This window comes from Crocodylus siamensis, chromosome 5 (assembly GCF_052110815.1).
Source record: "Crocodylus siamensis isolate JL-2025a chromosome 5, ASM5211081v1, whole genome shotgun sequence".
Taxonomy (NCBI): domain Eukaryota; kingdom Metazoa; phylum Chordata; order Crocodylia; family Crocodylidae; genus Crocodylus; species Crocodylus siamensis.
Genome location: NC_143399.1, coordinates 30312577 through 30337056, shown reverse-complemented (window position 1 = coordinate 30337056; position 24480 = coordinate 30312577). Strand labels below are relative to the sequence as shown.

The following is a 24480-nucleotide window of genomic DNA, read 5'->3' as shown; positions in this document are numbered from 1 at the left end:
TGTCACTATTCCTACATACAGTGCTCTCCAAAAAGAAAAAACTGCAGACAATATTTGTTTTACCCTGGATCTTTTCAGAAGTAAAGATCACTATTCACTAACTTTGAAGCAGAAGGGGAATCTTTCATTGTGAAGTTTTCTAATAAACACCTTCACTATATCTAAGTAAATTCAATCCCACCTCTCCATTCATTTCACTTAGATACTTTTTTTTTTTCCTTGTAATCATCTCTAAATTATAATGGATGTCATGTGTTTCAAAATGTGTCCCTTTATTTATTTCTACTCAATACTACATTATTTATCCAACACTTACAGATTTCTAGCATTAGGTCCCTTCCCCATTACTACATAAAGTGATACAAAATCCTGTGTAATATCTAATGTTGGATATATTTATGATGCCTTTAAAAAAAAGAGTCGTTTAGGATAGAAGGATAAGAGAGTTTACCAGAATATATGTCTTATCTCATGGTACAGTACTGTGACTAAGTATACAGCAAGTTTTCTACTCAACTTTTTTCCCTCTGTAATCTTGTAACACATGTTGCAGGAAAAAGGTAGTGCTTGTACTATTTACTGACTGACTAACTCCAGCCACTGAAACTGCTTTTTAGCCCTTTTTTAAAAAAAACTGAACTTGCACAGGACATTAGAAAGGACAAGTTAAAAATACTACAATTTACAAAGAAGGGCTGGAATGTGTTACACTCATGACAGCCCAGGAAGCATGACAGCAAATGTTGGGGGGCGGGGAAAGAGAGGGGTTTAGTAATATTGATGGGATAAGTGGTGGTCCAATAAAAGATCATCCAGAGAGCCCCTGCCTCTCCTACAAATGAAGAATAAAAGGCAAGAGCACATCAAATGTAAAGACCTACATTTCCAAACAACCATTTCCCCCTCTGTGGCACCATGATTCCCAGATCGACATTAAAGACATGTTTAATACGTACACACATTATACGTGGATAATATGCACATATACCTGTGTGCGTGCACATGTGCAAAGAATATTTTTAACATAGACCTGGGCGTTGCTGAAAGCCAGGTGTGAGCTTCATGCCACTGAATCACGGAATGACCTAGCCAGGTGTCACCATGATGTGTGTTCACTCACACTCAGGCAGTGGGTCAGGGGCACGAAGCACACCTGGCTCCCTAGCAGGAAGCCCAGCAGGTCAGGTCAGGTCGGGCCGGGCCCAGGCAATTCACAGAGGAGCAGCGTTCAGGCACTCAGTAAGTTTCCCCTGGAGGAGCCGAGCGGCGCCTGCAAACAGCGCGGGATGTGGCCCCGCAGCAGGGGTCGGGCCCGGGGGCTCTCCCCGTCCGCCGAAGCAAGACCAAGGTGGGAAAGGCCCATTCGCTTCGCCTGGGAACATCCTGTCCGGGGGCCGCTCCAGCCCCGCTCCCCCGGGCGGCGGCAGACAAAGCAGGACGGCGGCCCCCGGGGAGCGGAGCAGCGCAGCGCAGCGCAGCGCTCGGTGCCGCCGGCGGCCTCTGGCTCCGCGCCCAAGGGAGGAGGGGACCGGGCCGGACCGCGAGGCGAGGGCGCCCCCGCGTACCTGGAGGTCGGTGAGGAGGATCTCCCGCTCAGCCGCGTTGGACGCCATTGCGCTCGGGCTCGCACTCCGCACCTGGACGCCGCCGCCGCCGGGCGGGGAGCGGGGGCGGGTCAGGCCTGGGCCGGCGCTACGGGCTGCGCATCGGGGGCGGGGGCAGCGCAGGACTCAGCCCGGGCGGCGAGCGGCGGAGAGGGGCCGCGGCCCCCCGCTCATCGGCCCGGCCCGACCCGGCCCGGCGCGGCCGCTGCGCTCCCCGCCCGCCACTGCCCCCTCCCTCGCTAGGCACTCGGCTGTCGCCGCCGCTACTGGTGCTCCTGGGGCCGCTGTGGCTGTCGCACCATTTGGCTGTCACCCTGTCGCAAACGCGCCGTTGCTTTGCGGCTCCCGCGGCACGTGACGCTTGGGGGAGCAGGTGCCCCGAGGGCGCCTAGCAACCTAGCTGGGAGCTCCGCCCCTTCTAGTCTTGGCGGTGGGAGCTGGTAGCCGTCCCCTCCTCACAGAGATTCCCCGTTGGGTGCCCGGTGATGAGCTCCGGGAGGCCGGGGGTGCTCGTCCCTTCACGGTCTGGCGGAGGTTCCTATGCCGCGGGAAGCTGCCATTGCTGTTGCTGTGGTCTTGGCGCCCGAGACGGGGCTGCCGCAGTGACAAAGTGCAGGAGGAGCCTGGAGCCCGCAAGGCCCGAGAAGCGCTGGTTTAGGCAACTGAGGTGTGGTAGCCCAGGCGGGAGGAGGGGACTGTGCCCGGTACCCCCAGCATTTGGAGGTGCTGGAGATGGGCAGCAAGAGTAGGAGGGGGAGGGGGGTGTATTTGGTAGCCGTGTTCGATTGGAGACCAAAAGGAATACAAAAACCTAGAACTGTTGCTTCAGAAGTGACACCTTTATTAGACCCACTGAGGGGGAGAGAGGACTTGGCTCCAGCTCTGTAAGGATATGTCTGAGCAACTTCTGGCTGATGAACCAGCTGCAGGCCACAGCTGTGTGTCAGCAGTACCCTGGGGTGGTTTCCCCCTCACCCCCCCTAGTTACACTATTACTTGGCTCACGGGGAGCTCCCCTCAGCTCCCACAGGCAGGGAGAATCCCACCTGTAAGCTCTTTGCTTCCTCCTGCTAGGATGGCCTGATGTTGGCAGTGGTCCCTCCAGTTTAAATGTGGGTGGGTGTTAGTTCAGAGCAGTTTAGCTCCAGGAGTGTGAAGCCAGGTGGCTACTTAATCAGTACAACTTGTGTCAGAAAATTTACTGGCATAAGCTAAGCCACTAGAACCATTTTAAAACTAATCAAACTGTGCACTTGTGTATGTTTCTAGTTGCTTACGGTTGATTAAGCTAATGAAGCCAGTGCAACTCCTTTGTTTAGACAAAACCCAAGTGTGACTTGTATACACCAAAGCTGGAATTTGAGGTTTTGCAGGTTGGGGGGAGGGGTGGAAACAAGAAAAACAGACATTTAATAACCATTGCTGTTTTAAGGCTGGACTTGCCAGCTGAGTTTGGTCAGAACAGCTTGAGTGTACTCATACTGCCTTTGCTGAGCAACAAGCAAACCTCCATACTCCCCAACAGGCTGGCATGCAGTGCAAAAATAATTAAATGTGAGCATGTGGTTGATTTGTCTTGCATAAAAAAAAGCCCGTCAAAATAGTTCAACAGTAATTATATCAATCTGTGCACATATTTAAAGGGTATCTTTATATAAATGAAACCTGTTTTTTTAGAAATACAAACAGTTCTTTAAGCCTCAGTCACACAAATAGTTACACGTGTTTAGCCTAGTTGAAGCCATGCATTTTAGTTTTTATTCAGCAAGAACTAACAATTGTTTCTGGCCACTCCCCCAAAGGTTTCCTTATCAACGGCTTAAATATTACTCCCTATTTTATGGCTAGGATCCAAGGTACATACATTCAGGAAGCTTTGGAAAATTATGTCAACTTTGTCATAAGAATTTAATTCTTCTTACTGTTCATTATTGGTCTGATAATCCCTAATTTTAGCACCAAATTTATATGAAACACTTCATATAAATTAAGATAGCCTCTATTGGCTGATTTAAATAGTATTAGGGACTAACTTAGCAGCTGGCTAGGGGGACACAGAGGATTTAAAATTATCTTGACATCTGTCTTCTGAACTGAATCAGGCTTTCCTTGCATACACTTTAAGATCTCAGACAGTTTTTATGTATTTTACAGCTTCAAAAATATTTCATGAACCTTAGTTATGGATGATTTGAATTCTCATAATAAGGGTTGTTTCAGAGACCTCTAGTGTCCACATGTGAATTCAGATAGTCTTTAAAAACTGGTGTCTTAGTGAGGACAGTGGTAGGGTGGCTGATACAAATTCTAAGACATATAGTCAAGAAATTATAGAGATACAGCACCCAGGGAGAAAAAATAAGAAACTTGTCATCATGGGTTTTTTTGTCATTTTTGTAACTCATGTTGTAGACATGGACATGCACTGATCTGCATTGAACTGAGCATATCCAACTAGATTTAGCCTCAGGTGGAAGCTATGAAGGCAATATTTAAAGTGTTATTAAGAGACTTTCTCTGGCTTTGGGACATGTTTGTGATGCATGCCAGAGAAAGTGACTTGCCTCTGTATCATTAGATTAGTACAACTAGAGCTTGGGGCAATGTGCTGCAATGATCAACTAAATGAAAGAGCTCATCATATTTTACACTAAGTACAGAAAGAGCTAGCAACTTTGCATGCGGGCTTCATTGAGGAGCTGTGAGTTCAAGTGTTGCTTTTAGCAGTTACCTGAACATACTTGGTAGAGTTTTGCTTAGTGTTGTAAAGAGATTCTTTTTGGAAGTGTTGCTGCAAATAGCATTATGAGGTATCTCTTAGAGTTAATTTTCAAAATGTTCTAAATCCATGTCTAAACACCGAGTGTCTTGAAAACTGGCATACAACGATAAGAGCTGTGGTACAGAAGGACACCAAGAGTCCAGATCCAGAAGTTAATGTTCTGTCCTGAACTGTCTCTAATACCAGGTGGACCAAGTCTAAGGTGGGAGTTGGAAACAGGAATACTCAGTGCATGCTACAGGTACCATATACTAGACCTGAGAATGGGAGTACGTGGAACAGTGCAGAGACAGGGGAGGAGATCCGCAAACAGGCAGGTTCAGTGCAACAAGCATTGGAATTGGGAATGAGAACAGTGAGACCAGGATGGGGGGGATTTTTGGAACACAAATTATTAATGGAATGAAACAGTTGATTCCTTTCACACCTATTGTTTTCAGCTGTATTCATCATCACTATTAAATTATCTTATTCCATTTAGAACATCCCTTTGAGAAGAAGCTGCTGCTTCTGCAGACAATTATGCAAGGTTCTGTTTTCCTACAACTAGCCCTTGAAAGGTAATAGGGACTTTAACTCCTCCCACTTTTCTGCTTCCATCTGATAGGTTAACTCATTATAAGCTATCTGCTACCTCTACCCCATTGTGGCAACAGTAGGCAGGAAAAAGGGAGACCTAGAAGTCCCTCATGCTCCTGAGTCAGGATTCCTCTCACTACCAGCACTTCCAAGGAAGACAAGGGATATTCACTGCTAGTGCTGTGTCTTGACAAAGTTTAATGCTGACAAAGTTTAATGCTGACTCATATCCTTCCAGAAAGTGCAGCAAGGCTGAACCTTAGCCTCTGGAAACCAGGAAATACTGAGTTAAGGTAATGTCTCCCACACTAGATTAACAATATATTTCTTGGAGCTGACAAGTGACAGAGATCAAATCAACCATGACCTATTCCAACTTGACCTTTTTATGTCTTGTGCCGAACTGAATTTTGTAGTATCATTGTTCTACACAGACGAACGGCATTAGATGCAACAGTAATCACTCAAAAATGAGCTGCAATGAGCTCTGGATCTCAAATTCCCATCTGAGGACATGTGCAGCTGAAGCTAGGGGAGTCAAAGTATCTTCCTGCTCTGTCCCTTGTGTTAAGCAGGAGACCCAAATAGATAATTATAATGGCACATGTCCTCTCTAAAAGACAGGAATGTAAGACAGCTGTTGAGTTTTGGGGCTGTTGAGAGAGGCTTCCAAAGAATCACCTTCAGCTCCTGGTATTTCAATGGATATATAAAAAAGCTAAGGGATTATAAGGGTACTTCACTTCACTCTCCCTCTTCTGTATTCTCAGTGCCATTTTGAACACTGTAGCAGCTCTGGCATTCACATGCTGCCATGCCCTCTGTCTGTTCACTGCTCCAAGGAGTCCTAACAGTCTGCTGACACACATCATGGCACACATCCCAGGGCACAAATATAGTTGATGCCCAAGAGGAAATACTGAGTAAATATGGTGTGTGTATATGTAAATTATAACCCGTAGTTTATATCTTCCACATTCTGAAAGGATACTAGGTAGTGCTAGACAACTTTGACTATATATTATTGTTGTTCTTTGATGATAAATAACTGTGTAAGAGGGAGACCATTCGTAGTGAATCCCAAACTAGAAGGTAGCTAAGTGGAGCAGAAGAGCAAAACCAGGCCTTTGTGTGGGAAACAATACCTTCCAGAGGGCCCAAGAATTCAAGTATCTTGGATCATTGCTGACTGACACCAATGAGATAAACAGGAAAATTATTTAAAGGTTCCAGGGAGGGAAAAAGGCAGCCACATACCTGAATAGACTTGTTGGGTCCAAGATACTGTGCAGAAGGATTAAGTTGTGGCTATATAACACCACCATTATTAAACCTGTAGTGATGTATAGGAATGAGACTTGGTCCATGATATTGAAAGACCAACAAAAACTGGTATGCTTTGAAATAGTATTCTCAGGAAGATACGTAGACTAGTGAAAGACCCAGGAAAGGAGAATAAAAGCAAAGAAGTAACAAGAATTACAAAATATCATGGAACAGCCTTTCATTACAAGCGTGGTGTGCGAACAGCAGTTAGTGTGAATCAGTCATGTGGAGAGAGTGGAGGAATCAAGAAACGTTAACATTATTTATAAGCATCATCCAATAGGACAATGTCCTTGACCTAGACCTGTGTTGCAAATGGCTGATGGACAACGTAAGAAGAGACCTGAAGGTGTTTAATGTAGGACCGGACCGGGAGGAGAGAGCTCGTGGTAGATGAGAATAGAGGTGCATCATCAAGGAGGTCAAAGTGCTACAAGTGCTGGTTGGTCATCCAAAGTAAGTAAATACTAAGCGGTGTGGTGAGTTAGTTTGCAAGCCAATCACTATACAGTTCTGATTTTGGCCTTGCTAATTGGATAGCTTTTCCTACTGCTGCTCAACATGTTGCTTAACTTATTGCCTCTTATAAGAACTGTTAAAAAATGGAATGAATGAACAAGAAACATTCTTGCCCAATGAATGAAATTTATTTGCTTGCAGTTTTTTGCTAGGCTTGCATAAGCTGAGGCTGTCCAGTTGGCAGCCTGTGTCCTGCTTCCAGCCCAGGGCTAACACACAGTCTGTGGGCTCCCACCCAGCCACCACTCCATTACTTCTGCCGCTGTAGTGGCTGGGGTCTCTGGGGCAGGGCAGAATGGCAGGGGGTCTAGGGAGCTTACTGAGTGAGGAGAGGGTGGTTAGTCATGTGGGGGTGGGGGCTGCATTGCCCGTATGACATGCAGCCTTCAGCCACTCAGAACTTGGACAACCCTAATATAGGCTGTCTTGTCTATTTTGTGGTGTTAGCTCCCTGGACAGGGACCACTGTATTTTGTACAGTACTACAGTATTACTACTAAGGATAATGAACATCCATGGCACTGAACAAACAAAAGTACAGTGTGTCATTTGTATAATGAGCCTGAGCAGGCACAATTGTTTACCTCAGGAAGATGCAAGACTGGATATGGGGAGATAGTGTACATTAGGGCACATATGCAGAGCACCAGAAGGATGCATATCTTACTTTCTTATGGCTATCAGTCCTTTACATCCACGAGCACCAATATAAACATTAATTTAAATCCCTAGTTAAAATTTCAGGATATGAAGGGACAACAGTGAGAGGAAATGAGCATGTTCACTAGAAAATTTAGTTGAAACTCCTAGGAGAGAGAAACTACATTGGTACCATTTCCCCCTCTAGGTTTATTGCCAGGGTGAACGGAGCTCTCGGTGGGCCAGAGCACCTTTTACTTTGTGTGGGCATAGATCATGACTCAGACACTGTGTGGGGAGTGCGTAGACAGGGACATTTTACAACCCACAACCACTCCTGTTTCCTTTTTTCCCTTATCTTACACCAGGGTTTCTGAATTCAGAGTTCTTGTCTACATTAAGGGAATATTCTTCCATACTTTTCTTGACATCTGTGTTTTCTTAGGAAGAACACCAAGACAGCCCTATAGTTGAAGGAAATACAATCCCATGATAGAAGGACAGCTAATAGTTTCATAGTTTCTGGGGTCAGAAGGGACCTAAGCAGATAGTTTCATAGTTTCTAGGGTCGGAAGGGACCTGAGTAGATCATCTAGTCCGACCCCCTGCCATAGCAGGAAAGAGTACTGGGGTCAAACAACCCCAGCAAGGTCTTCATCTAACCTCCTCTTAAAAACCCCCAGGGTAGGAGCCAGCACCACTTCTCTTGGAAGTTGGTTCCAGATCCTAGCCGCCCTGACCGTTAAGTAGCGCCTCCTGATATCTAGCCTAAACCTACCCTCTTGTCAGCTTGTGACCATTATTCCTGGTCACTCCTGGCAGTGTTCGGGGGAACAGGGACTCCCCCAGTGCCTGCTGATCCCCCCTGACTAGTTTATAACAGGCCACTAGATACCCCCTCAGCCTTCTCTTTTGGAGGCTGAACAGGTTCAGGTCCCGTAGCCTCTCCTCATAAGGCCTGCCCTGCTGTCCCCTGATCATGCGAGTGGCCCTCCTCTGGACCCTCTCCATGCTGTCCACATCCCTCTTGAAGTGACTCCAAGATCCTTTTCTGCCTCTACTGACAAGAAGGGAGTTCCCCAACCTGTAGGTATGGTGCCGGTTGTTCCTCCCCAGGTGCATCACTTTGCACTTGTCAGTGTTGAATCCCATCCTATTCTCATCCACCCACCCCTATAACTTGTCTAAGTCTGATTGCAGCCTATTCCTCCCTTTTAGCTTGCCCAAATCCCCCCACATCTCAGTGTCATCAGCAAATCTGAACAGGGTGCTATATACCTCCTCGTCCAAGTCACTGATGAAGATGTTGAACAGTGCGGGCCTGAGGACTGAGCCCTGGGGGACCCCACTGCCCACAGCCCTCCAAGTCGAAAATGACCTGTCCACCACCACTCTCTGGGTGCAGGCCCTCAAGCCAGTTGATGACTCATTGGAATGTGTGGGTGTCAACACCACAGTCCCCTAGTTTCTTAATGAGAACGGGGTGAGAGACACTGTCGAAGCCCTTCCGGAAGTCCAGGAAGACTACATCCACTGCTACCCCTGCATCTAAGGATTTGGTGATCTGATCATAGAAGGCCACCAGGTTGGTCTGACAGGACCTGCCACTAATGAACCTGTGTTGGTTGCCCTTAAGCATGATCTCCCCTGCTGGCCCCTCGTGGATATGCGCCAGAATAATTTTCTCAAAAAGCTTGCCCAGGATCAAGGTAAGACTAACTGGCCTATAGTTTCCCGGGTCCTCCCTCCTCCCCTTTTTGAAGATGGGAACCACACTGGCCCTCTTCCAGTTCTCTGTCACCACACCAGAGCACCACGAGTGCTCGTAAAGCTCGTAATTTTACCTTTCTATCAATTTAGCATTTGTTCCTCTTAAATATTCCTGTTACAAAAGTATTCCTTGTCCAGTCTCCAGTCAAATTATTTCTCAGTAAATTATTTTTCAAATAATTTCATGTGGAAAGTGTAAAGAGTCTTTGAGCATGATCTGTGCTCTGTGAGTTGTTTTTTTTTTTTTTTTTTGAGTCTGTGAGTGCTCAAAAGGTATCAAAAAGTGGAATGGAAAGTGCTGATTCAGAAACATAAGAATATAGGTATTTATTTTTTACTCTAAAAAAAATAATTCAGTTCTGTTAATGGGAGTTTGAAGAAAAATTGAAATAGAGGTGTTTAAATTGAGAAAAATAAGTTTAAAAATGTGTTTGTTTTTCAAAGCAGTGTGGAACTGGAGAGTTAAAAAATTGTGTTCTAAATGGAGCTTGAAATTGGCTGTACAGGCAAGTCGCAATTTGCGTGTATTTAACTTATGCAAATCTGGCTTTATACGCTCAGTTGCTGGGGCTGGCCGACAGGTGCCGGCTGGGAAACGGCGCATAGTACGGCGCTGCATGGTGCCGTGTGGTATTGCCTGCATGCGCCTGCACGCGCCGGCATGGCTGGGGGGCTCATGCTCAGCTGGCCTCCTTGTCCGGGCCTGGCGATGTCGGCTTCTCACAGCTGAGCCCGGCGATTTCGGCTATATGCGATTTCAACTATACGCGGTGACCTGGGAATGTAACCCCCGTGTAAGTTGTGATTGTACTGTATTCAGAAAAAAAGCTGTTTAGACTGGGCCATAGTTTGAGGTGGCTTTTTGCTTTTATTCTGTGTTTTAAAAAAAAATAATAATAATCATGTAGCAAATTCTAAGTATCTTAGATTTCATAGATTTCATAGACATTAGGGCTGGAAGGGACCTCGGGAGATCATCGAGTCCAGCCTCCTGCCCAAAGGGCAGGAAGTCAGCTGGGGTCATAGGATCCCAGCAAGATAAGCATCCAATTTGCTCTTGAAGGTGTTCAATGTAGGTGCTTGAACCACCTCCAATGGCAGACTGTTCCAGACCTTGGGGGCTCGGACAGTAAAGAAATTCTTCCTTATGTCCAGCCTGAAACGGTCTTGCAGGAGTTTGTGACCGTTCGACCTCGTCATCCCTTGGGGCGCTCTGGTGAACAGATGTTCCCCCAGATCCTGGTGGTCACCCCTGATAAACTTATAGGTGGCCATCAGATCACCCCTGAGCCTGCGCTTTTCCAGGCTAAAGAGTCCCGTGGCTCTCAGCCTGTCATCGTAAGATCTGTTTTCCTGACCTCTGATCATGCGCGTGGCTCTCCTCTGGACTCTCTCAAGCTTCTCCACATCCTTTTTGAATTGTGGAGCCCAAAACTGGACGCAGTACTCCAGCTGCGGCCTCACCAAGGCCGAGTACTAGGGGAGAATGACGTCCCGGGATTTGCTTGAGAAGCATCTATGGATGCACGCCAGCATTTTGGTGGCTTTACAAGCCGCAGCATCGCATTGCAGGCTCATGTTCATCTTGTGGTCAATGATGACCCCCAAGTCTTTTTCTTCTGTAGTGCTAACCAACGTAGCACTGCCGAGCCTATAAGGGTGCTGCAGGTTTTTCCTCCCAAGGTGGAGAACCTTGCATTTATCGGTGTTAAACACCATGAGGTTCTCGTCTGCCCATTTGCTGAGCTTGTCCAGGTCAGCCTGGATCACCCGCCTATCTTCTGGCGTGGATGCTTTGCCCCAAAGTTTGGTGTCATCGGTGAACTTGGCCAGTCCACTCCTAACTCCAATGTCCACATCATTAATGAAGATGTTGAACAGTATGGGTCCCAGGACAGAGCCTTGAGGGACCCCACTGGTCACAGGGCACCATGATGATTGACTGCCATCAATCACAACCCTCTGGGTCCGACCATGAAGCCAATTTCCCAGCCAGCGGATCGTGGTGGAGCCAAGGCCACAACTGGGTAGTTTGGCCAAGAGGTGATCATGGGATACCAGATCAAAATCTTTTTTGAAGTCAAGATATATGACATCAATCTCTTCTCCCTTGTCCAGGTGATAGGTCACCTGGTCATAGAAGGAAATGAGATTGGTCAAACAAGACCTACCTGCAACAAACCCGTGCTGGCTATCCCTTAGAATGTTAGCCTGGGCCAGTCCCTCAAGGATGGCCTCCTTAATAAACTTTTCTAAGATCTTCCCCAGGATAGAAGTCAGGCTAATGGGCCTGTAGTTAGCCGGATCCACTCTCCTCCCTTTCTTGAAGATCGGCACCACACTGGCCTTCTTCCAGTCTTCGGGCACTACACCAGAGCGCCAGGAGTTTTCAAAGACCCCTGCCAGGGCCTGGGCTATGACGCTCGCCAGCTCCTTGAGTACCCTGGGGTGCAGGTTGTCAGGGCCAGCTGACTTGAAGGTATCCAGCTTCTCAAGGTGTTCCTTCACGAGGTCAGCATTGATGGAGGGTAGGGGATCCCCCTCACCCAGATTTCCCTGTCCCATAGCAGGCATGGGCATCCCGTGTGACTGATGAAAGAGTGACGCAAAGTACCTATTTAATAGGTTGGCTTTTTCCTGGGCGTCAGTTGTCAGTTGCCCCATCTGGTTTAGCAGGGGTCCAACATTGCCCTTGCTTTTCCTCCGGCTCCCCACATATCTGAAAAAGGACTTTTTGTTGTCCTTGATGCCTGAAGCTAGTTGGAGTTCAGTTGCAGCCTTGGCTTTCCTGGTTTGGTCCCTGCAGGACCGGACCAGCGCGGAGTAATCCTCCTTGGAGGTGAATCCCGTCCTCCATCCTTTGTAGGTTTTCCTTTTTAGCCACAGTAGGTCCGCTAGGTCCCTGGAGAGCCAGGGGGGCTGCTGTGCCTTCTTGCTGCCTTTCCTCCGTGTTGGAATAGATTTAGCTTGTGCACTGAGGATCGCTTCCTTGAGAAGCAACCACTCTTCTTGAACTCTCATCTCCCTGGGGTCATGGTCCCTGAGGGCCTGACCGACTAGCCTCTTGAGCTTGTCAAAGTTGGCTTTTCTGAAGTCAAGGACTTCTGTGTTGCTGACTGACTTGCCAGCTTTACGGCGGATGGTGAAGGTGATCAGCTCGTGGTCGCTGTCACCCAACTTCCCATCGATCACTAGGTCGCCGATTAGGTCATCCCCCGTAGCCAGTACCAGGTCAAGCAGCGCTTTGCCTCTCGTTGGCCCATAGACCTCTTGGGTCAGGTAGAGGTCATCCACGCATGAGAGAAAGCTTTGCGCCCGCTCAGATTTTGCTGAGTGATCTTCCCACGAGATGTCCGTGTAATTGAAGTCACCCATGACAACCAAGGTCCTGGAGCAAGCGGCCTCAGTCAGTTCCCGGGCAAACTCCTGGTCAAGCTCGGGACTTTGAGTGGGAGGTCTGTAGTAGACTCCCACCGTTGTGTCCCCTGTGCCGAATTCCCCACGAATTTTTACCCAGAGGGTCTCTAGCTGTCCATGCCGGTCGCCAACATCAGCTTGCAGGGACATGTAGCTTTCCTTCACATAGAGAGCTACACCCCCGCCCCTTTTGTCAACACGATCTCTCCTGTACAGGGTATAGCCCTCCATACCCGTGGTCCAGTCATACTTCTACTCTGAATCATTAGAAACAGTCATACGTAATAGAAATCAGAGGTGAGGATAAATATTGGTCCTTTTTATGAGATATTCCCTCCTTTAATTTCTTAGAGGTATTATGGGAAAAGTGGGGTATTTTAAAGCTCAATTTGAAAGAATTAACATGGCTTGAATAGGATATTCTATGGAGAAGGGGTCATTGGAACACAAGGACTAAGTATTACGATTTCATTGTCACAAAGGAGAGGATTATGGCATGTTATGAAATTCAGAACTAAAACTGCTGAATTATGGTTTTGGAGTTGCATATAATACATGTGACCTTTGTCTTTTCTTGCACTATTCTTTTGTTGTTTTTGTATTGCTATAACCACTTGCTTTTCTACAGATTATTACTATGATGGAATTACAACCTTGTCACTGATTGCTGCATTCTTTACAGGAATCTGTTTATACTGTACTTGCATTACACACTGTAAAAACGAAATCTTTAGTGATGCTAATGGACATAGATAACATCTGTGCAGAATTTCAAGGAAATCACTGGGATGCTGTGCAGACATTGGGGTATGTGCTAGCTCATCTATCGCAAGATCAGATTTCTAGTGTGCCCTGACTTCATGTCATCCCCTCTCAGCTGCTGTCCCAGTCACAAGGTGCTTCAGCTGTCAGGTCTTGGAATGCCATGCACACTCATAAAAGTGCTACAGTGCAGTTCTTTGCAGTAGAAAGATTATATTCTCTCTTGAATTGAATACATGCTTGAATTCTGGTTGTAATACTCAGCATTATGAGCAGGTCAAGGTTTTTTCCCAGACTGTTTAGTGAAACAGTGATTTTCTTTTGAAGTACAATTGGTTTGGCATGTGCATACTTTTCAAGACAATGTAATGGTTGTAATCTATATGAATGTGGCTAACATAATGATTTGTCCTTCAAATATTGTTACTGAGAAATAATTTGATGTGGAAAAATGATTCTGCAATTGACTCCCCAATCAATTTCAGTGGGGCTCTGTGTGAACACAGGATCTTGCCTGTGTGGAGTCCTTTGCAAATTTAGGGGCTGTTCCTTAAGAGAATATTGACTTGGATTCTTTGAATGTAAGATGGAAGTTTAATTTAGGTTAATTGTATTTTTTAGTAATCCTAATATATTTGTATCAACAGGGTGTAAGACAGCTGTAAATTAAAACCATGATCCTACAATTGGATCCACTTGGGTGGATTCATGCACCCATGTTGGGCCCCAGTGATTTTAATTAAATTTGATTATAGGATCATTAGGGCTTACTATATTAGGCCTGAGCTCTGCACAGATGGACTCCTGTGCCTCTGTGGAACCCCACTGATGTCAGTGTGGCTTTGTGGGTAGTGCTCATTATGTGATGGGGGCTTTAGTTTTCCAAGAGTCTAGATATATGAAGAGATTCATCCAAGACAACTGTAGTAGTTTTCTTCTTTAAATGTCCTTGCTTCAATTGCTTCATTGTTTTGTCAATCACAATCAGGGCTTCCCTACATCTTTCTTTCTTAAAACAAGCAGTGACTAATTCAGTTACTGTACTTCAGCTGCCTTTCATCACCCAAATGAGATAAGCTCCCAGCAAAATGTATTCAAGACACTATGATTCAAACTGTGTTACCCTGGTATGAAGAGATCTGCATTTCTGAAGCAATTTAGACAGCTGTGACTTAGAGCTGCAACCAGCATGGACACTTAATCTATTAATTTGAGATTGGGGTTTTGAGGAGATGCTGCTGAAAAGTTTCCATTTATTTCCTTTGTCCTTAGGATGAAGCACTTTGCCCCATATATTCCAGAACTGTAAAATGCATACAAACACTTTATAAATATAAAAAATAAACAGTGTGAGCCATATCACATCTTGGCTTGCACTGGTGGAAAGGGAAATTAATTACCCAGCTGGAAGAGTTATTCTGGCTGACTCAGCCAGGCTTACTCTGGGCAATACATAGTAATGTAGAAGTTCCAGCACTATTCCATAGATCAGGGTTGTCCCAAGTACTCCTGAGGGTATGCTTATCCTCAGGAGTACTTGGGAATGCCCTAGGGGATATGCAGAGTTGTATGGGGATGGAGCACCACCACTCCATGCCATCACCTCCTGGGAGCAGGGTGAGGGCAGCAGCGCTCCTCTGCAGGCCACACAGGTGCTGCCCCACTCCCCCACACTGGCGCCACTCTGAGTCTGGCCACATGCTTCCCATCCCCTCCTCTCTGCTCTGTGTCTGGCTGCCGGAGGTACACTTACTGAAAAAGGTTGAAAAACACCCCTGCCATAGATGTTCTCCATCTCTGCTGGCCAGCATGGAAAAGGAATGTGACCTTGCTTGTTTCTAAACATGTGTTGGTGCTAGGAATGGTGGATTCTAATAGACTTTCCTGTCATTAGTGCAACTGCAGGTAGTTCCCAGCACAGTGGATGGAGCAGGAGGTTACTAGTTTTATATCACTCTCTTTTGGATTACCACTGAGGGATAGTCTTTCTTGTCAAGTTTAATGGGAAAGAATAGACTTAAAATCATTAATAACAAAATAAAATAATTTTGTTTAATTGCAACCTGTTTTAAATGTATGTAGTTGCACATAAATTTTCAAGAACTGTAATAGTGAAAAACCAAAAGATGAAGAAACGAAATATGTCTCTGAGGAAGACGAAAATGAAAAAAAAAATGATGAACAAACTTTCCAATTAGGGTAATTTTCTCTTGGCTATAACTGATTTTAAAAAATGTCTTCGTTACATTCTGAAATATTCTCTTTTTGGGTTTTGAATAAACCTATATATCTTCAGAACTATATATCTTCAGGTAAAAATCAACAAGTCCGTGTAATAGGGTGGACTAAAATAGGATGTTAGTAGTGGAAGCTGGCTGTAAATTTCTTTATGGAGAGAATACTATCTGTCTATAATTTTTTGTGCCTGTATTTAAGGAGTTAGTTTCTAGATGGGATAAATCCACAGTTATAACAAAAATATAGTGTTCCACAAATCAAACAAAGCATTTAAAGATTAATGCTTTAAACATTGCATTGTTAAGATGATAAACTTCGTAATGCAGAACAAAAACCTTTTTATAATCTGAAAATGTATTCAAACTTGACTGAAAAGATTGACTAGATTGGGTGCATTTTATTTTCATATTTGCAATTCGCAGATCTCTGGGAAATTAAGTACTCCACCTATCTCATGGCAACTCCAGGTATCTTTTCTTATACTTTAATGGCTATGTTAAGAATTTAAGTAAATTAAGAAATTTTATACAGAAATGTATACTATTATTCTTCATTGAGGCACTAAATGTTCTCTCACTGCAGTTGTTCACCTTCCAGACAGCTTTCTTGTCATAGTCTTTTAGCTATGAAAAATTCCATGGATGAATAATAGTTATTCTGGTTTAAGTGTTTGCTGCTGGCATCTGATTTCATCTTGAAATTGAAATTTAATGCAAGAGAAACCATTAATATGGCCTCAATTTTGAGCTTCTTTTATAATTGCTTTACAAAATGTACCAGTTTGTGCAGAATCCACTTTCAGGGTACTTTGCTGTAAAGCCAGTATTTGCAGTCAATGAACTTTTTTGAAAGAAAAATGAGACTAGAGGATGCTGAAGAATGTATGGAAAAATGTTTTGGAGCCTTGATCTGTTTTCTATATCTATGCTGTCAAGGAGCAGTCAACCAGAGGCAGTGTTAATGGAGGAGAAGGCTGAGATATATCAGGTTGATATTTGAAGTGTGATGACCTGGATTTTCTTCACATTCATTCACCTCTGTACTTGCTGTGATGTTGATGTGTTAGCTTGGATGAAGACAGCTCTTATACAATTTCTAGAGATTTCTGTAAGTAGTGAAATGTCTTATTCAGCGTACTATCATGGTCACTTATCTTAAATCCTCTGTTCCCTTAACATCCCCCCTAGCCTCTTGTTAGATCCTACCTGGACTGGATTGCTGAAGTGAGGCTTGTAGACTAAGGGTAATGTAACTAAAATAATAGCACTTCTTATTTTTCTTTTTTCTTCCCATTCTGCTTACTTCCCTTTCACTCGTAATCCCCAGATCCATCTAGTTGGCCAATTTTGAAGTGCAGTTTTCTTAAGGACTGTTTGATTGAGGTAGAAGAGCTTAGCTTAATTGGAGCTTAGCTTAATGTGGTCATAATGATGATGAAGAAGACAGGGGCACATCAATTATGAGTCCTCAGTATCTTCAGGACCGTGTACAAATGCTATATGAAAAAGAATTACAATTACCTAGAAGAAGTTTCACAAACAGCCAGAGGTTTGTTCCTTTTGTTTCTCTATCCTATACAATTAATAATTTTTATTGGAGGAATGTAACACATGTACTAGTGACACAAGGAGATGTATTTTCATAATGAGCCTAAATTCAGCAACAAATAGAGTTTACATTTCTGTCTGCCATGTACTGATTTAAAATTGTAACCGTACCTGCCATTGCCTTTTTATGATACATAAGGTACTGTCATGTGTAGAGTCACTGGATACAACTATATTTAGATAGATGCTTTTGAAATACCAGGAATAGTTCTTTCTGATGCTCTGGATTGTTCAGTAGTCAGTGTAACAATAACATGAAAAATTAGCATTTCTTTACACTGTTCACCACAGTTTATACAACATTAAAATTATGTGTCATAAGTTTCACAGAGAACAGGAGTGTCCACCCCCAGCCTACAGTATGGAACCAGCCCACAGAGCCATGTAATCCAGCTTGTAGGTCCCCACAGAGGTCTGGAAACTTGGCAGTAGGGGACTGGTGACAATTAACACTGCCACTGCTGCTTTGTGACCAAATTTCCAAGCCCCATATGATCTGAGCGGGGCCCAGTGCAGCACGTGGGATTGTAACGGGTCTCCCTCCCCGGTGCCATCTTCCTAGTCATCCACACCTTATGTGGGGCACCCTTGGAATCCTTCTGTCCTGCTCTAATTTTCCTGCCACGTCTTGTTGGAATTTATTATGAGAGCAGGAAACTGCCTATTCCATTCGGTATGTTGGGGTCTCTCCTAGAATGGCCTGACCACTTTTATTCTAGCTAGGCCTCTTCGTCCAAACCCACCACACAGGGTTTGACCCCCAAGGCTCTAGCTTTTCCTTCAAGTGCCTGGAGGCTCGTGGCCCCCTTTTCTGTTCCTTTCTGGAACAAGGCCTCCCCTTGGTCCAGGGGGGCGGGCACGAGCCTCACAGCAAAGGGGCCACCGGTTCAAAACCAGGGCACCCTGCCAGTCCTGGCAACAATACAACCTCCCCCCCCATATATATATCCTTGCACACCACCACACCAGGCGTCCCTTGCCTTTTTAAGCTTGTCCTTCCAGTGCTGGGGTCTGCGCCCTCACTGGCACCAGAGTCTGCGCCCCCAAAAGGCTGTGCCCTTACTGGCACCGGGGTCTGCACCCCCCCAAAAGGCTGTGCCCTCACTGGTGCGAGAGTCTGCGCCCCCAAAAATGAGGCCTCCTCCGTTCCCTAATAGCCTCACCCAAACCTCCGACTGTAAACAGCAAACATAAAACTGAAGCCCCTAGGCTATAACATAAATCTCTGCCAATCGACAGTAACATCATTCTTCCTGCCATACCAGGGTGGCTTTATCTTTCCCCAATCTCGGGCTGTACCTGCAGTCTAGCCTCCCCTCTTAGCTCAGTCTGACAGGGCTCCTTCCCCTCTGGCTGCACGCAGGGAACTGCCTCCCTGGACTCAGTCCTGGGGTTTAAATAGGATCCAGGCCCTGCCCCTTCCAGTCAGCTGACTGCTGACAGGTATGAGTCACTGGCTCCCTTCGGTTGACCTAGCGACCAGCACCTGGGCTCCTTCCTCATTGCTCCCAAGGGATCAAGTCCTGGCTGGGCCATTCCCGTGCAGTTGGATTGGACTTTGGCCCTGCATGAGTGCATTGGGCCCCAGCTAGGCCAGCACTACGTGTTGGATCTGGCTTACAGACGCATCTGACCCCTGGACGGACCAGACCAGATTTGGCACCAGGCACCAGCCTGCAGCCAAACATTCAGCACCACTGATCTAGAATAACAAAGGCAAAACAAGTCAGAGCAAAGGGTAAAGCTGAGATTGGCCAGGAAGTTCTCAGTTGAATACCTTTCAGATGCCTTGTACAGTCCTTTCCTCTGCCAAATCCTGATTCTGTTCACTTTCAGAACAGATTGTAAGGCCTGTTTAATAATAGTGGGGTTACTTCTTTAGTGCTTTGGAGAGTAATACTCTGTGGTGACACTGTGTTAAAACATAGTGAGACTCTGTTTCTGTTTAATTGATGCATAGGTATGGAGATTATCATTAGACTTATTTGTATGAAACAACCATAATTTCTTGGTTTAAAAATATATCAGAATGTGTTCCAGGGTGACTGGTTCAGCTTTTCCTCTCACATAAACCCTAGAAGGACTTCCCAGGCTTAAAGTTATGCATGTGCACGTTTGTATCATTAGATTATGGTTAGGACTTGTTCAAATGAAGTCAATAGTCCTACACAAAGGTAGAATATAAGACCAGAATACATAAGAACAAGTATTTGCTCTGTTACAATGTTACTATGTGAAAATCTAAATGTTTAAGGAAAATTCTACAAAAAACTAGGTCCTCATTCCTCACATCTGTACCTGTTTCCATTGCAAATCAAGGCAAACTTATCACTGGTTCCAGTCAAAGAATAGGAGTCTAAGTTTCTTTTTCTTCTTTTTTCAGTAACTTGGTGTGATTTAAAGTCTGTGGCTTGACTTTCAATACAAGTTGCATTTTCTCAGTACTTCTGAAAATCAGGAAGCTAATATTTTTGACCTACTCAATCTACTGACCCAAAATGCTGCCAGTTGTAAGATATCAGGCAGAATTCATTTTAATTTTAGAAACACAGCTTTACTGGAAGCACTAACTGGTCTTTATTTCCAGCAGTGCTGCCAGTCTTTGTTGTAATACCAGTGGTGTGTGGAAATGCTTAAGCATAAACATATGCTAATTTGCTTCTGCAAGTGTTTCTGAATGTTAAGTAATGTGAAAAGAGCAAGTTTGGTAAGTATTGTATTGACAAATGTATTTATTACCTTAAAACTTGAGAATCTACAGGAGGATTTTCTGTATAATTGAGATTAATAAAATTGAACTGCTCCATCTAGTGGTAAACTAGTATATCTGACTATTTTTCTCTAAAGGATTTAGAAGCTAGGTTCTTCTGACTTTGTGTGTGTAGACCAATGAGATTGCTCATGTGAGAAAAGGAGAAGGGCTGTCCTGATCCCCTTAATTCCATAGACATTCTGCATTTTACTTCAGTGGGAGAAGAACTCTGAAGCCAAATCTTCAAAACTGGGCACCTAACACTCGCTGACTTCAGCAGGAAACTGGACACCTGAATATCTCTGAGGATATCGTCCTGAGTCTCTTTGGTTTGTTTTGTCTTCTGGAAGGAAAAACACTTAATTATGTAAATAATTCAAGACTTTGTATGCGTCTTGAGTGGACTTTTCTGGTACTAAAGAATCATACACTGTCAAAAACTTATCTTAGCATACAATGCTAGATTACTTTCGGCTGTTGACTTACTCTTTTCTAAATTAAACTGGCATCAGTAATATACTTTTATAATAAAATGTGATTTAGTATGTGAATTTATCTTCTAATTCACAACATACTGGCATTAAAATTCTAGATTTAAAAAAATCAATAAGAGAAAAATCCCTAGAGCAGCATTCCCAAGCCTAGGGTACAAATAGACTCAGTTCAGGCAGTGAGACAAAAGGGCAGAATTAATAAGAACAAATGATATTGTTTGAATCAAGGTCTACCCTGCAATCACCCTCTTTTAACTTCAAATGGATGTTTAAAAAAAAAAGCAGGCAACTACCTGTACTGTATTTCCCTCTTGGCCCCAGCTGGGATTTCATGTGTTGCTGGCTTCTGTTAGGATTGGGGCATAAGCAGTCTTGAAGAGCACAGGGTTAAGCTAGTTTCTGCAGGGAATCCAAACCAGGGGCCGAGGCTGCACCAAGGGGTCAAAACCAGGAAGTCCAAGTTATTTTCCTAGTCCACAGTGATAGTCAAATGCATGGTCTAGGCCAGGCCAGAAATCAGGTCTGGGGAGTTCAGGACACACAAAGGGGTAAACAGGAGCGAAGTACTGGGGTCCAAGGTAGGAATAAGGGTAAAGGCTGGGAGTTGCTGCAGGGTTTAAGCCATAGAGCAGAAAAGGCCCAAGTGAAGGGTCTGGGCTTATACTAAGACCAGCCCATCCTGCAGGCAGTTAGCTTAACCTTGGAATCTGATACCACTCTGATACTTGGTAGTGCTGCTGTGGGTTCAGATTGCATTCTAATAGCTGCAAGAAGTCAGAAAGTGGTCTGTCAACTGAACTTTTCTGTTCTGTTTTCACAGCAAGTGTGCAAGCAAAAAAGAATACATGGAGCCGAGCATCTGATGTCACAGGGAGCAGCAAAAATATTTAAACATAAATATGAACAAACAAAAGAGGGAAATTAAAAAGAAAATTGAACAAGAAAATGAAGAAAACACAGGCAGAGAAAAGGAGTGTTTGGAGAAGAAGAAATGAATAGAAGAAAGAAGGTAAAGTGATAGCTATTCCAGGGCACGCAGCAAGGGAGCACATTAGAGTAACCATCTGCCATCTCATGTGGCGCTCTAATAAGAGCAATCTTTTCTGAGCTTATTTTTCCTAGGTCAACTTCATTTTTTTTATAATCTGCCATTGACAGATGTAGGAAACATAAATAGTTCAAAACTGAATCAATTCAAATTCGCGTAACTTTTACCTCTTCTTAATAGAGAGAGGCCTGAACACTCCTGTTTTGTTCAGGAATCATCTTAGGTCCCAGGTGCTTGAAAAAAGTCTTTATTCAAAGATCATATCCAACTCCAACTACAAAACAGAACATGGGCTTTGCAATGCGCATCCCTTTCTGTCTTCACTTAAAGTGTGCAGGCTACAATACCACATCTTCATTTTCCAGCCAAGATCAACAGCTATCATACAATAGAGATATAACAAACAATTCCAAAATCTTAAATCCATCTAGTAATGAAACTTATTAACAATATTAGCTTAACCCCTGAGGTGCCTCACACTGTTACTTGAACTTTCAAGATGCCCTTGAAATACCATGTTTTTCTCATGTGTAACCCATACCTTTTTCCCCAAAACCATCTCAGGGAAATTGCAGTGTGGATTATGCCAGGAAAAGGGATCCCCATAGGTTTGGAAATTTGGTGTGGGGGAAGGGGGCAGAGTGGTGGCAGCATCCATTGTCATGGCTCAGGGAGCCATGGGAATTAACATTGCCACTGTTCCCCCTACCCTTCTCATCAAATTTCCAGACCGATGTGGTGCCCTCTCCCCATCCACACCCTGGCACTTTAGCTAAAGTTTGTTGGACTTTTGAAGCACAGGGACGCTGAATGTGAGACAGTGCTGGTGCTTTACAGTGGCTCTGAGAATCAGTCAGAACAGCAGAGAGCCACCCTAATTAAAGGACCTTCCGCCCCCCCGGAGCACATGTATGTGCCCCCCACGAAGCGCCCTATGGGTGTGTCCAGACGAGCATGGCTGTGTGGTATGTGGCAATACAAACACATCTGCAGCACCACATACTGCACACTGAGGTGTTCTCTGCGCTGCAAGGGTGCACTGCCTGTGTGTGTGTTGTTCCAGTTTTTTTTTCCTGCAAGTTTTTTTTTGACCCCTGGATATCCAGGGATCAAAAAAACCCATGGAAAAAAAAACAGAGCAGTGCACACATGGGCAGTGGGAGCTGCTGAAAAGCAGAACCAGGCCACCCAGAGCCGTGCTACAGCTGCCAGCCAGGCTTTGCCTGGCAGGGTCACCGCAACTGCAGCCCTGGAAGGCACCTGGAATCCAAGGTAAGGATGCTGGGGCCAGTACAATACTAGCCCCAGCCTCCCCTACCACCCCTGGGGTAACTTGCAGTGCACCAAAGCACGCCTGGTACAGGTGTTCCCCAGAGACAAGTAGCTTTTATTGCAAGGTGCACCACTGTTACTTGTCCCCAGGGTACCAGATGTCCATGCCTATCTGGATGCGGCCTATATGTCTATCTGTGGTGACAACCCTGTAATACCATGAGACCATTTCATGTGATGCCACTGCTGTTTCTGATTGATTTTCATCAGAAATGCATACTGCTTCATTCAGGGGGGTCAGTTATAGCTGTGTTGGTCTAAGGACATAGGCAGACAAGGTTCTTTGGGTAAATCTGATATCTTCTATTAGACCAACTCAGCTAGTTGGAAAAATTCTTCTTAACAAGGTTTCAGGCACAAATGACCTTCATCAGGCTGAGGAAGTGTTTGCAGATGGTCTGTGCTCTTCCTGGATGAAGTAGTAAAGCAGCCTTCATTCATGTTCATGAAGTAATGGAAGCTCTCTGGACCCTAGATCATACTGCTTTATTTATTTATTTATTTAGTGGTAGCTTTATCTTGCTCTTTATGTTTCTGAAAATCCTTTATTCCTCTAACAACAATTTCAGATGGTATGTTTGGAATGTTGCTGTAGTTATGATGGTTCAGGAAATATGTGAGAAGCAATGTTAGTTCAGTAATATTTTTTATTGGACAAATGGTATAGTTGGGAGAGATGTTATACATGCTTTGGGCACAAAGTGCCCTTCAACTTCACCAGCTTCAGAGACAATCTAGTTTCTGGCTTTTCTGTTAAGCAGAGTATCTGCAGGATATTTCATTGTTGCTGTCCTGAAATACAACACAACTAAGTATGAATGAGAGTTTGACTCCACAGTCTTTTCTGTGGTTATTTGTTTATTTCTTACGCCATTTTCTACCACCCCATTGGATTGGAAATAATGTGTATTAAATGTTACATTTCTAAATCTGTTTTTCACCTCAAAGTGCTTGAACTCATGCCCACAAAACTGTGGTTCATTGTCAGAAATTACCGTGTTGTATAGTGTGGGGCTCGCAAAGATAAATCAACACCTTCCTTTTACTTTGGAAACCATTCTGGGCAGATAACAAGTAAAGCACTGTTTAAATCTTTTTTTTTTCCAGTTATTTTGCACACTTGCAGAGGCTTCCAGCTCTGTTAGATGTTGTAAGTGCCAAATGTTTCCACACAGGTTATCTTTTTTTGTTTTTTATTTGCCATGTATGGTGTTCAGGAACCACTCAAAACCTAACATACTTGAAAAAAGCATGCATTACTCACAGACAAGTTCCAGCTACAGTAGCACAATAGGCCATACATTTCTGCAGTGTCCCTCTCTAGACTTCCTGATACCAAATTTAACCCATACACTTCAAGGTGTAGCTTCTAGTAGCACAAACCATTTATATGGTTCTTTGAAGAGGTAAATCAGAAAGAAACCAGAAATGTTTCCCCCCTTTAACACTTGTATTTACTCCAGGGGTTTCGTTGGTTGTAGGTATGTTGATAAAATTCCCCATATACATATAAGCACAGAGTTTCACAGTCATCTTGTTTCCTCCTTTAGTTTATCAGTTACCTTTAAACAGAAAGAATGGACAAGTGGCACTAAATTATAATGTACAAGT

At 44.4% G+C, this 24480-nt stretch overlaps 1 protein-coding gene and 1 long non-coding RNA gene across 4 annotated transcripts in view; one reads left to right on the top strand and one right to left on the bottom strand.

Moving 5' to 3' along the window:
• The window catches only part of PKN2 (protein kinase N2), an 87276-nt gene extending 85513 nt beyond the window's left edge, over positions 1 to 1763 (bottom strand). For both annotated transcript variants that reach the window (XM_090048354.1, XM_090048355.1), the window contains exon 1: positions 1566 to 1763. In XM_090048354.1, coding sequence (XP_089904480.1) covers positions 1566 to 1613 — 48 coding nt within the window. In that variant the 5' untranslated portion in view covers positions 1614 to 1763. The remainder of the gene's footprint in view (positions 1 to 1565) is intronic.
• Positions 1764 to 2292: 529 nt separating this feature from the next.
• The window catches only part of LOC149863664 (uncharacterized), a 251301-nt gene continuing 229113 nt past the window's right edge, over positions 2293 to 24480 (top strand). Inside the window, exons 1-5 of one of the 2 annotated variants that reach the window (XR_016442482.1) lie at positions 2293 to 6747; positions 8668 to 9158; positions 16059 to 16103; positions 16572 to 16743; positions 21310 to 21498. This is a non-coding gene — a long non-coding RNA (uncharacterized LOC149863664). The remainder of the gene's footprint in view (positions 6748 to 8667; positions 9159 to 16058; positions 16104 to 16571; positions 16744 to 21309; positions 21499 to 24480) is intronic. The other variant, XR_016442483.1, reaches the window with a different exon arrangement.